General features: G+C 38.4%; 1 protein-coding gene across 3 annotated transcripts in view; it reads right to left on the bottom strand.

Annotated features, from left to right (window-relative positions):
* Positions 1 to 6,684: 6,684 nt before the first annotated feature.
* pb (proboscipedia) overlaps positions 6,685 to 12,778 on the bottom strand; it is a 40,633-nt gene continuing 34,539 nt past the window's right edge. For 2 of the 3 annotated variants that reach the window (XM_068298247.1, XM_068298246.1), the window contains 6 exons: positions 10,211 to 10,353; positions 9,787 to 9,901; positions 9,130 to 9,261; positions 8,890 to 9,062; positions 8,137 to 8,825; positions 6,685 to 7,570 (listed from right to left, as the gene is read on the bottom strand). In XM_068298247.1, the coding sequence (XP_068154348.1) occupies positions 6,988 to 7,570; positions 8,137 to 8,825; positions 8,890 to 9,062; positions 9,130 to 9,261; positions 9,787 to 9,901; positions 10,211 to 10,353 (1,835 nt within the window). In that variant the 3' untranslated portion in view covers positions 6,685 to 6,987. Of the gene's footprint in view, positions 7,571 to 8,136; positions 8,826 to 8,889; positions 9,063 to 9,129; positions 9,262 to 9,786; positions 9,902 to 10,210; positions 10,369 to 12,778 lie in introns of all 3 variants that reach the window. The other variant, XM_068298244.1, reaches the window with a different exon arrangement.

Consider the following 12,778-nt stretch of genomic DNA (forward strand, 5'->3'; position numbering starts at 1 on the left):
TTGTCTGAGCTTAATGTGAACGACCTTTGATTACAGCCCTGGCATAGAGCAATTGAGACCACCGATTCAGAATTCAAGCAATAAGAATTGCTTATAAGAATTTCGAGATGTGATGAAACAAACTTGGAAAACTTGGAAAACTAGAAGACGGAAAGTCCATTGTGATAATGGTTCTTTTATGCATCATTTGGTTGATAAACTGCTTTTTGGCCATGTAAACTATAAAGTGTAGGTATAAAGCAAACATTTTTACTTGAACCCATTTCGTTATGATTACTTACAAAGAAAATGACAAGAAAAAGAGACAAAAAGTCCAAAAATAAATGTAGTTATGTATGTATATCAAGGTCGGGCGGCATGGCCCCCACAAAGCCTATGGACTGGAACCTAAATGCGATAAGTAAGTAACATTTTGTTAAGTACAGTCAGCAAAAATAAAGTTTTACCCAGGTGCCGCTGCTGCTGCCAAAAATGAAATTAAAAAAACAATAACGAAAAGCAACATACGAATAAACCGAAAACTGGTTTTCTGTACAACTTTAATTGCCATTATTTCAATTGCTTGGACCATTTACTATGCAGGTAACCAAACGAATTGTAATTCTCATAAACATAACTCCAAAGTCCCGGACCAAAGCGATTAACTAGTTAAATGTTTATAAGCTAATTGCATTACTTTGCAAATTTGGCAAGAAGAGGCAACATTTTTCGGTTTCCCTATGACCCTTGTGCAGTGGCTAACTAATTTAATTAAATTAGACAAGAAGGGACAGTTCTCCCTTTTGGGAATATCTGTCTATAGGCAGACATTGTTTAGGTTTTAGCCAGGCCCTCGATACATGTAGATACGGACATGGACATGGGACAGCCAACAGGCAGACCAGAATTTTCAAACACAAAACACTTTGGTCCGGGTGATCAATCTTAAATTTTCACCGCTTCTGTCAGAAATGTGCGTTGTGCCGACGACATGGGACTCGGGCATGGGCATCATATGGATTTAGTCTCTTATCCTTGGTCCTTAAAACGTTGACAGGCGAAATCAAGAGGGAGCCCATGAAAGAGGACGGGCGTACGAATTCTGCTGGTTGACGAATGAGCCAAGAGTGTCCTTTGGGACAAAAGCAGGCAAAAGTGTTGAGAATTAACCATCAAATGAAGCGTAAATGTCGACAACTGCAATAATGAAATCAATATAATCTTGTGCCACTTTTGTTGGTCTTTTAGAAAATACTAACTTGCCAATTAAAGGACAACAATTTTTCGCTTTTAAGTGTCTCATCTAATATAAAAGTAAAATATAATAACTTAAGTTCATGCAATTAAGATTTCTACGCTGTTAAGTAAGTAAATTATAGTTTAAATTATTTAAATGTATATTCAAGGGGTTTTTAGTGAATTATCCTTCCCAACTAATAAATATACTGTTAAGGATCCTTGTATGTCTGATTGTGAGTAGAATATATATGGGACTCTTAACCCTTAGTTTTTCACTCTAACAAATGAATTGTAAATTTCCGAATTGGGTAAATTAAATTGAATAAATGAACAGTTAAAGATGGAAACTACATACATATTAACACTTGGAATCTAGTAACACAGTGGAATCTGGTTATAACGACTCCGCTTATACCGTCCGTCCGGTTATAGCGACTAAAGTTCGATGGCTAGGTTGGTCCCCACACAAACTTATATGAAAGGGCCTCCGGTAAGTACACACATCTCCCCTTATAACGTCGAAAATCGTCGATACTTGAGCGTCGTTATAACCAGATTCTACTTTTCCAAATACGACTTTTGGCATGTAGATATATAACTTATTCAAAAATATGTAAAATCGAATCCAAAGTGTCAACAATTCTTGTATAAATGATTTAACTCGAAGATTTGCATTAAGTCTAAATAATGTGATGTTTAGGGTTAAGGTAGTAGCCCTTTCCAATTTTTCTTCCAACACTTCCGAAACCATCCTCATACAAAAACCTGGGAAACCTGCAGCCAAACTCGCCTCATATCGTCCGATTAGTTTATTGGCGGTACTCTCCAAAGTAGTCGAAAGACTACTTTTGCGTAGAGTCCGTCCAATAATGGACGAGGCCGGATTGATCCCTGATCACCAGTTTGGCTTCAGAGAATGCCATGGCACACCAGAACAATGCCACAGGATCTCGGGGAGAGTCTTGGAGGCTTTCGAGGAGAAAAAGTACTGCACAGGAGTGTTTCTTGACGTTAAACAGGCATTCGACAAGGTCTGGCACCCTGGCCTTCTCTATAAAATCAAAACCGTCCTTCCTGCCCCATTTTACACACTGCTAAAGTCATATTTAGAAAACAGGAGCTTCTACGTAAGATGCGGCGATGCGAACTCTGTCATCGAAGACGTCAGAGCCGGAGTCCCCCAAGGAAGCGTTCTAGGACCAGTGCTTTATACCCTCTACACAGCCGACTTGCCGATACTAACCGATCCGGGACTATTGGCTGCAACATTCGCGGACGACACTGCCTTCATGGCTACGAATGAAGTGCCACAGGAAGCTAGCAACCTACTCCAAAGGCAGCTGGACATTACGGGTAGCTGGTTCACGAGATGGAACATGGCGGTCAATACTGAAAAATGTGTACAAACTACATTTACACTAAGGAGAGGCGACTGTCCACCTATCTCACTCGACGGAACCCCCATCCCCAACTCTGACTCAGCCAAATACCTGGGCCTGACGATGGATAGAAGACTTACTTGGAATCAACATCTGAAGACCAAAAGAGGACAGCTCGACGCTAGGCTGAAGAAATACATGTGGCTCATAGGGAAAAGGTCTACACTACGACTAAACATAAAGCTACTAATCCACAAAGTATTAATGAAGCCAATGTGGACCTACGGGATACCTATCTGGGCGACCTAATACAAAAATTTCAAAGTAAGGTGCTGAGGATTTTATCAGGAGCCCACTTCCTAACGACAAATAGAGAAATACACTCAGAACTGGACATCCCATGGGTGGATCAGGAGATCTCCAGGCTAACTGCAGCCTATCTGGAGCGCCTCGACAGGCATGTGAACCCATATGCCATCAACATGTTGGACAACAGCACCACCATCAGGCGCCTAAGAAGACTCCACACGCTGGACCTGTCACATCAATAAGATTTATATTTGTATTAATTCGTCCCCCGTCTATTCCCTTCTCTCCCAATATTTAATCACCCTACACCCTTCATGTAAGAACCAACACCACCACCAGGCGTCTTAAAAGACTTCACACGCTGGACCTGCCACGACATTGAGAATAATATTACTATTTAACCAGCATTCCCCCTTATACAACCACACAACACCCTATTGCAAGAACACACAAACATTATAACCGCCAATGTCCCCGGACAGATTGCAAATTCGCTATACTGCTGTCAAATAAAATAAAAAAAAAAAAAAAAAAATAATAATTTATAATAATTGATAATTTTTTTCTAGCAAAACTAAAAACACACGAGCGCTCTAGAGACGCCACTAGCCGACTCCAGCTCCGCCCTTCCGGACCGCCAACTCCAACTCGTTTAGACGTATATATTCCAAGTTTCTGGTCCGATTTTAATGAAAGCTAGGTTGGTAGATACTAATAGGGATAATTAGTGTGCTTAATGATATTAGTTGCACTTAATCAATTCTTCATAATAATCTTCTACTTTAAATAGGTGCAGCCGAGTATGCCAACTTCAGAAACGATTTGATATTTATAACTGCAATGAAGTCGTTGTCCGTACTGCTGCTCTTGGGACTAGTTTCATATGTACTGGCCACGGACTGCACCACTAATGGTACGGAAGTGCCCTGTGGTGTCATATGCCCCGAGACGTGTGCCTTCAAATCAAAAGTTTGCATAAAACCGTGCCTACGCGATGGATGCAGGTGTAAGAAGGGTTATATTATCGATGAATCCCGACCTGCATGTGTGCTCCCAAAGGATTGCTCTATGGGAGTCGAACAAAAACTCGTATTAATGCACCAGTCCAAGCATTTGCCTTGGAGCTAGAGGATCGATGATGTGGCAATTAGATTTTCGCGCTTCCAGAACTAGATGAAGAGAATTTCAATTTCACAACGTGATAATGTGCTTGAATTGGTTGCAAATTAAATTAGTTAAAAAATAATTTTTGTGGCTATATTTACGTGTTTTAATTTACCATTTATTATTCATTATTTCAAAAAGTGGTAAATTAATTTTGGTCAGAAGTGTGCGGAAATAGAAGAAAACATCTCATACCATATAAAGTAAATACATATATATTCTTGATCAGCACGACGAGACGAATTCATAAAGCCATGTCCGTCCGTCCGTTCGGGCGTCTGGATCAACGTGATCTCCTGCTAGACCGTAAAGCTACACTTTTTAAATATGTAGAACCTTTTTTCCGTTGCCGGCTATAGGTAAGGAAAGAGTAACAAAAAACGTGCCCCGGCCCTCTGGTTTTCATACAATTTGAATGAGATATAGATGATAGTTCCTTTTTAGTAAAAACTACTAAATGGTATTTGAACTTAAATGTTTATACTAAAGATTTAAATTAAGAGTGGAGCTTATAGGTATTATTCTGATATTGATTTCTTATAACGAAAAATAACTTAATTTTTTTGCGATGCTGACAACTTGGGCTCTGTGTTGTATAAATGATTTAAGGAAACTAAAGTTTAAAGGAATTGAATAACTAGCCAAAACACATTTTGCAAGTTCAGCTTTCTTATAAGACTTATAAAACTTTTTAAGTAACTGATTATTGATTGAACGGAAGAAGATGTCTAAAAAATAAAGAGAGCTTGGAAGAAGTCTTTTTATACCATACACCCATAGGGTGAAATGGTATATTAAAGTCGCCAAAATGTATGTAACAGGCAGAAGGAAGCTTCTGCGACCCTATAAAGTATATATATTCTTGATCAGGATGAACCGAGTCGATCTAGCCATGTCCGTCTGTCCGTCCGTCCGTCCGTCCGTATGAACACGCAGATCTCGGAGACTATAAGAGCTAGAGCCACCAAATTTGGTATGTATACTCGTGTATTATGTACATATATAGAGTTAATTGGAATTTCGGCCACGCCCCCTTACGCCCCCAGGAATCACATAACACTATTTTTCTTAAAAAGTATAACAGCTAGAGACATCAAATTTAGTTTGTATACGCCCCCAGGAATCACATAAAACTGTTTTTCTTAAAAAGTATAATAGCTAAAAACATCAAATTTGGTACGCAGACTAGTTTAATAGACGCGCAGAAACTGGCTATTTAAACATTTTGCCACGCCCACTTCCGCCCCCGCAAATTAAACAAAACTGATTTTATAAAAAACAAACAAAGCTAAAGTCACCAAATTTAGTATGTATACTGGCTTAGTATGCGCGCAGGGTATATATATTTTCATATTTTGCCACACCCACTTCCGCCTCCATAATTAAGAAAAAACCGATTTTCTCCTGTATTTTTTTGACTATCGCTATCAAATTCGGCAGACTAATTATTCTTATCTATTTCTACAAAACTACCAAATTTTATTGAAATCGGACTTGAAACATGCAAAATATGCGTATGAACGTATTTTACTACGCGGTCCACAAGGGCAGAATTGGACGTTGGCTAGTAGCGGCGCTAGAGTGCTCGTGTGTTTGTAGAGTGAGCGAGATAGCACATACTATGAAACATGTAAAAACAATTTAATAGACATACATTTGGTTTTCGAAATTTGAAATATTTTTTTCACCTGGTGTATGGTATACCCAAGTCGACGAGTCGACTTACTTGCTTCATTTTTATATAGAACAAGGGGTCTAAAGGGTTTGTTCAGGATTTACCCTGTTTCGTCGATAAAAACAGATAAAAGTTTTAAGTTTTTGTAGGTCGATAACCGAAACTTTCTTTACCCAAGAAAATCTGTTCGTTCCGAGGGTCCACTGTATGTACACTACATATATGATACCTTTGTTAATCTCATCCTTTAATAGAAAGTATGTGAATTTGTATTTACAATACATAATCCGACGATGAAAGGCCAGGGGACATGAAGTATGTATTTTGTGTTGTGCCTGCCCCAGAATCATCCATCATCGGTTGTCAGTACGTGTGTGTATATATTGAGGGATATTTTTGGGAAGGAGGCTCAAAAAGAAAACGTAGAAAAGTAGACATTCAAGTAAATTGTATTTCCTCGTATTCATATCTTAATTAAATTTATTCTTTTTAGCTTTACTTACAAAGATATCTAAGCCATAGTTATGAATTACTTCATTTCATTTCACTTTAATTAGCAAATTGTTAATAATATTGAAATTTATGTATTTTTTTTGAACAAACATACAAACATTACAAACATTTAAATTAAATTTTGGAGAAATTGCACTTGAATCGGAACGGATTCAAATTTTTTGATTTGATTTGTTTCTGGGTTGCGGTTGCGTTTTAAGCTTATTTATTATTTTTAGATTACATTTATATATACACAACGAAAATTTGAAAATAGTTTTGCTTTGCTTTCTCTATATAATTAAGCATATATGCATAATATTCGATTACGGTAATAAGGAATTTGAAATTTTTCTAGATATTTACATTCGAGTGATTGGAAAAAGTTTCGACTTGTAGCCAAAATTAAAGTTTTCAAATTGGTTTCATCTCATCTCGTCTCGCCGTTTAGTTGTCATTTTCATATCAGACAGATGCAAATTATCTCATAGATTTGAATTCTTAGTTGTGAGTCTTAGAATAATTCAAGGACTCAACTACTTATATACAGATATGTGGTTAAGTAAGGGCAGAAGTGCTAATGCTGAAGAAAGAGAGAGATAGAGAGAGAGAGAGAATAAGGATCAAACACACAGACACACACAAAGAGACTCACACATACAAAGGGAAATTAGGCTAAGTTACAATTACATATGAAATATATGTACATAGACATTAGGTTTGGGATCGGGAATCTGCTCTCTATATGAACTAACTGAGTTGATAGTATTCTGGAGCAAAATCATTTGCCAGGTTGCTTAGGAAATTGAAATCCGATGAACTATTCGAGTTCTCTAATCCACTTAGAGCAGCTCCGGCAACGCCAGTCACTCCCGGAACGCCAGCAACTCCCACAACGCCTCCAACACCAACTCCAACTCCATTATTGCCAAATGCTTGAGGGCTCTGCACTGCAGTCGGTGTCCCATTCAGTCCAAAGTTTGGGTGTATGGGCGGGGGTGGTGGACCTGCTGCTCCTCCACCCACATGCAAGTGATGCGCCTGCGCTGCCTGCACCTGAGCATGATGATGATGTGGGTGTGGATGAGGATGAGGATGAGGATGCGAATGGGGATGTGAGTGTGGGTGATGGCCATGTTGAGGACCATGTGAGGCTGGTCCAGAGGGTTGCTGACCCCCTGTGGCCGTCTCATAATAGCCACCACTACCACCCCCACCACCACCGCCACCAACACCTCCCACTGCATTGCCAAAGTTGTTGTAACCATCGCAGTTCTCCATTTGTAATCCAAGAGCACTATATGTCTCTCCAGCGCCCAGGTGATGCATATGCCTAAAAAAAACAAATATAAGGGTAATTAAACTTTGAATCTAATAATACGTTAAACTAAGGAACATTAGCATTATATCAATCTACACAATTATTGCAATAAGAGTGAAGAAAAATGGTTAGCAGTCTCTATTAACTTGTTTTTAAAAGAAGTTCAAACTTATCCAATGGACAGATGAAAACGCTAAAACCCTCTAAAATCTCTAAAACACTCTAATATATACTATAAATGATAGGCTATTGGCATATTTTCAAAAATCAATTAACTAATTATTAATTTATAAACAAGCTATAAAACAAAATAGTTCTTCGCTTACTGTCCGTGATAGTTAGTCTTAGTTAGATAAGTCTAAGTCTCACTATTCTAAACAGATTTCTGGAAAAATGTTGAAAATAGAAAAATTCGTTTTAAAATTTGCCTCCTAACTGGCAAAAAGAAGCAATGTCGAACAAGTTCGAACCACAAGATACCAAAGTCGAACCGACAGTCGAACTCCAACTCCAATGAGTCGATGAAACAACTGCTTAAGCACTGCTTACACACTTCTTGTGCACTGCTTGTTACTTACTGTTGTTGATGCTGCTGCTGTTGTTGTTGTTGGTGTTGTTGAAATACAACTGACTGTTGGTGTTGGTGTTGTTGAAAACTCATGTTGTCATAGTAAGCCGAACTATTGAAGTTGCCTGGTCCGTTGATAGGTGGCGCTTCAAAATCACCAACATGATGCTGATGTTGGTGTTGCTGTTGTTGATGTTGCTGGTGGTTCATGTACGCACTACCATTGGAATCATTGTAGTTGTAGTAAAATTGCTGTTCGTGCTGTTGTTGTTGACTGCTTTGTTGGTGGAATTCAATATCGTATTTGCCATAGTAATCCTGCGGTTGCGGTTGTTGTTGCTGTTGCTGCTGGTGTTGTTGTTGTTGTTGTTGTGGCTGGGGTTGCTGATGCGGATGCAACTGCTGCTGCTGTTGCATTTGCTGCTGCTTCGTAGGATAGTAACCGCCAGGAAAGTAAGCAGAACCATTGCCACCACCTCCATTACTTGCTGAGCCATTATCATTGAGGGCTGTGGGCGTGGCATTGGAATTAGCATTATTCTGATAACGTTTCTTTGCAGAACCTTTGGCAGTCGGTGGTTGCGTTGTAAGCGCATCCGAATCTCGACGAAAACTGGCCAAACTGGCCGTTGGCGAGTCATAAGCCGAGCCAAATGGCGAGGCCTTTGATGAAGTGGAAACTGCTTCTTTTTTGATAACCTGACGGATTTGGGAAGTAATGATGAAAGTAAAGTTCGGGGGTTAAACTGTAGCATTTACTCACCTGACTCTCGTCTTTCTTTTTGACCTTAATCGGACTGCTCTCCTCGATATCATCGTCCAAACTCACACTAGATGCCACACTGGAGTCGGCGCTAATCACATTCGAGGCGGATACCGTGGTGCTGCCCAGCAAGTTGGAAGAGATGCCCGTCTCCAGCGATGAATTGGGTGTCACTTTAAATTATTAATTTCAGTTATTAAATCTACACTTTAAATGGAATTTTCTATTAAGGAAACGTACAACTTCCTGCGCTTGGATTATTATTTGTGGCACTCGGCGTATTGTTGTTATGTCCTCGGGAATTTGATGTAGAATCGGGTATATCATCGGAGGGCAGTTCGCAACCTTGACACGATTTCTTCGAATTGGAATCTGCACAAAACCAAGAAAATATATATATATAATTTCCAAGAACTTAAGTTAGTTTACGTGTACCAAGTATATGGGATGCGCCTGAAATTGATGATTTGCTTTTATAAGGAAAGCACAAGCAAAATAAAAGAGCAAAATTATGTCCTACTCTTCACGAGGCAAAAGGGGTTAGCTGGCGCGGAGGAATGGGACTGCAAAAGTTAGTTCCAAATCATCTTGACAATGATTGATAAGCCACAGCAAGAGCATCTTTTACTTTTGATTCTGGGTAAAAGCCTCAAACACAGCCAAAAAAAAAAAAAACCATGAAAAGTAAAAGTGGAACGCAAAGACAGCCTGGCTTAAAGATGTGAAGAAGCGGAAGGCATAAACTCTCTCAGTCTTTTAAGGATTTTTATTTTTTTCAGCTGCCTTTTTCTCTTCCTTTAACAGTCTTTAAAGAGGCCAAGTTGAGCAAAGGAGAGCGGACTTGTCTTTGTTCTTATACTAATTGATTGACAATTTGGTAATAATCATTGCACTTACTGCTATCGGATTGATCGTCATCACCTTTGAGACTATCTTTGTTATCCTCATCGTCCGTTTTCGACAGGGTTTGCCTCTTGTGCTTCATGCGACGATTTTGAAACCAAACTTTTACCTGCAACAAGGAAACCAAACCAATTTGAAAGGCGTCAAGGTGAGCAATTAAATAGAGAAATAGGAAGCAATTCCGGAGCCTCTTGCCTCTGCGTCTCTGTCAACCTTGGCAGAATGCAATTTATCAGAAATAATGGAATTTTTCCACCTTTCCACCAACCGTTGCATTGTGGCCAAGGCGCGATGAGATGCTGGCTGTTGAAATTTATTTATTTATTTGCACACGGGAGGAATACATTGAAATAAATTGGAAGGAAGACACACAGAGCCATCGAGAATGGCGCGAATGGTGTTTGGGAACTCAACTCACCTGTCGCTCGGTCAGATCCAAGCTGGCTGCAATTTCAATTCTTCTTGGGCGGCATAAATATTTATTGAAATGGAATTCCTTTTCCAGCTCCAGCAATTGGGTGTTTGTGTATGCAGTACGCAGTCGTCGGGGCAGGCCGTTTTCTGGAACGAATTCAGCTGCAATTGAGAAATTGCATTTCTTGTTTGAGACTCAAGAGTGAATGTGAATTTCATTTTTGAGCACGGCGGCGCTTGAGTGGTGGTGGGCGTGGCCCATGCGTGTACTTGACATATTGCATTCGTTTTCAAGGTAAGAAATCGCAGATACTTTCCCATCCATCAGCAGCGCGTCAGCTGGTGGATAACAAATCCGCATCCTTAAACTACGAAATCCTCTCACCCTCCCTGCCCCCTTTCGGAAATTTAAAAATTGCAGCTGATGACTTTGACGCATCTTTCTCTCTCTCTCCCTCTCTCTCGAGTTTGTCGCGAGCTGTCGCTATGTCCCTTCAGCTTCAAATGAGGTGTATGTATATTCAAGCGTTAAGTAATTAACAAAAAATCTAATCAATCAATCTGCCGAGAAAGATGGGTGCTCAAAGCCATGTTCTCAAGTAGTTCGGCTACTGTTTTGTTTGCCTTTCTTATGGATTTCGTGGAAAGTGGAAGAACCACTTTTTCCGTTTGGATGTAAGCGCAATTTACATTCTGGTGAAAATTGTATAGAAAAACAAAACATAAACGACAGTGCCGGATTAGGCATAAAGCAGGACTTGCAAACGCTAAGGGCTCCAAAATTGTAAAATACCTTTTTGATTACTAAAACATTGATTCATTGTTCCAAGCCAAATTGTAAATTGACTAACTAATTTGGAATTTTGTTGAAAATTCTCAAAAACTCTGAACTTTCCGCATCTGTACATGTTTTTTCTTAATTCTTATTAATTCAATCAATTTATCTGTCAAAGCGAGACAAATATACAAAAAAAAACCAGAGGGCCGGGGCTATCTTTGACTACTCCCTTGCATTTTTTTTGGTAACTCTTTTCTTACCTATTAGCCATCAATGTGGAAAAACGTTTTATCTAAAAAGGCTTATGTTTGCCAAAGAATGGCCTACAATCTTAACATAGGAAATAACGAACATATTGATCAAAGTCACTGTGAGCTATATGGTATAGTAATCCGATCTTCATTAAATTTTGGCACAATCGTGTATATGTGTCATAAACCAATATTAAATTTCACGACAATAGCTTAGAAAATAACTAAGTTTTTAAGAAAAGTTTAAACCCGCCTCGTCGTGCTAATCAAGAATATACGAGTACATACTTTGTATGGTTGGAGATATTTCCTTCTATGCGTTGCAAACTTCTGACCAAAATGAATATACCCTTTTTGAGGGGGGTTTAACAACAAGGATGGACGGATCAAGAAAACAAGTTCGGAGATTTTCCGATCAAAAAGTTACGATTTTCGATTTAATAAATAATTGAAGTAATTTTTGGAATATTGAATTTTATCAGCAGGATTTATCGGAATTGCAGGTCCCTTTTGAAGAATCACTAGTAGACTTAGCTAAAGAGTCCAAAAAAGTCCAAGATTCTTTGGTGTACTGATCCCCTAACCCATTGGATCCGTCCATATTAGCAATGAATTCCAATAAACTCGTACTTTATTAAATACTTTTTTGGAGTCTTTGAAAAATGATTATCTTGGTTTACAAATGATTATCTTTGGCATACAATTGATGCCTTCAAACTTCATTAAAATCTCATATATTGAGTTTTTTTCAAAAATCGGGCTAAAACTCATTATTCGCCGGTACTGTAATTTTATTAAGATATAGCTTTTTGAAACCGGAAATACAGCCTGAAAAATATGTAGATTATAGACAAAAGTCACTTTTCTTATGGAATATATAAACTATGTAGTATATGCAAGCCCTTTAACAGTCTAGAAGGAGTTCCCTTTGATCCAAACGGACTGACTAACAGATGTATTGGCAGACGGACACTCGTCTCGTATAAGCCACGAAAAGTTATGTATTGGTTTTTTGATTGCAAGGATGATGATTTTTGAGGATTTTTAAAATCCTCGATTATTAAATTTTTCAAATAAATCAACCAAAAGTTTCTATTCAAGAGAACTTTTTAAAACGAATTTGTTTTTATCTGAAATTCAAATGAAATAGACAATCCGAACCTTATAACTAAGGCGAAAGGCAAAATTAGATCTACACTAAGGCAACTGTCTATGGACACTAGGAACCTTATCTTATTCAACCCAAGTCGAATATTTTATAGTTTTGTTTCAACATTGATTGTAAACAAATTGATGATATTTATAAACTTCTTGATTCCATAGTTTACCATGATTTACGAGCAAATAATTCTAAATTTCAAAATAAACTTCCTATAGCATTTCTTTCACTTCATTAGTTGCAGGCGAAATATTTATTTTATTTGTATATATCAAACATTATCATAAATTCAATTGCAGAAATTCGACTATCTTGAAAAATGAATGGTAAGTGAAAGAGGAGTAAAAAAGGAAAGAAAATCACATCATAAGAGTAAGTAGTAAA

This window comes from Drosophila tropicalis, unplaced genomic scaffold (genome assembly GCF_018151085.1).
Source record: "Drosophila tropicalis isolate 14030-0801.00 unplaced genomic scaffold, ASM1815108v1 contig_859, whole genome shotgun sequence".
NCBI lineage: Eukaryota > Metazoa > Arthropoda > Insecta > Diptera > Drosophilidae > Drosophila > Drosophila tropicalis.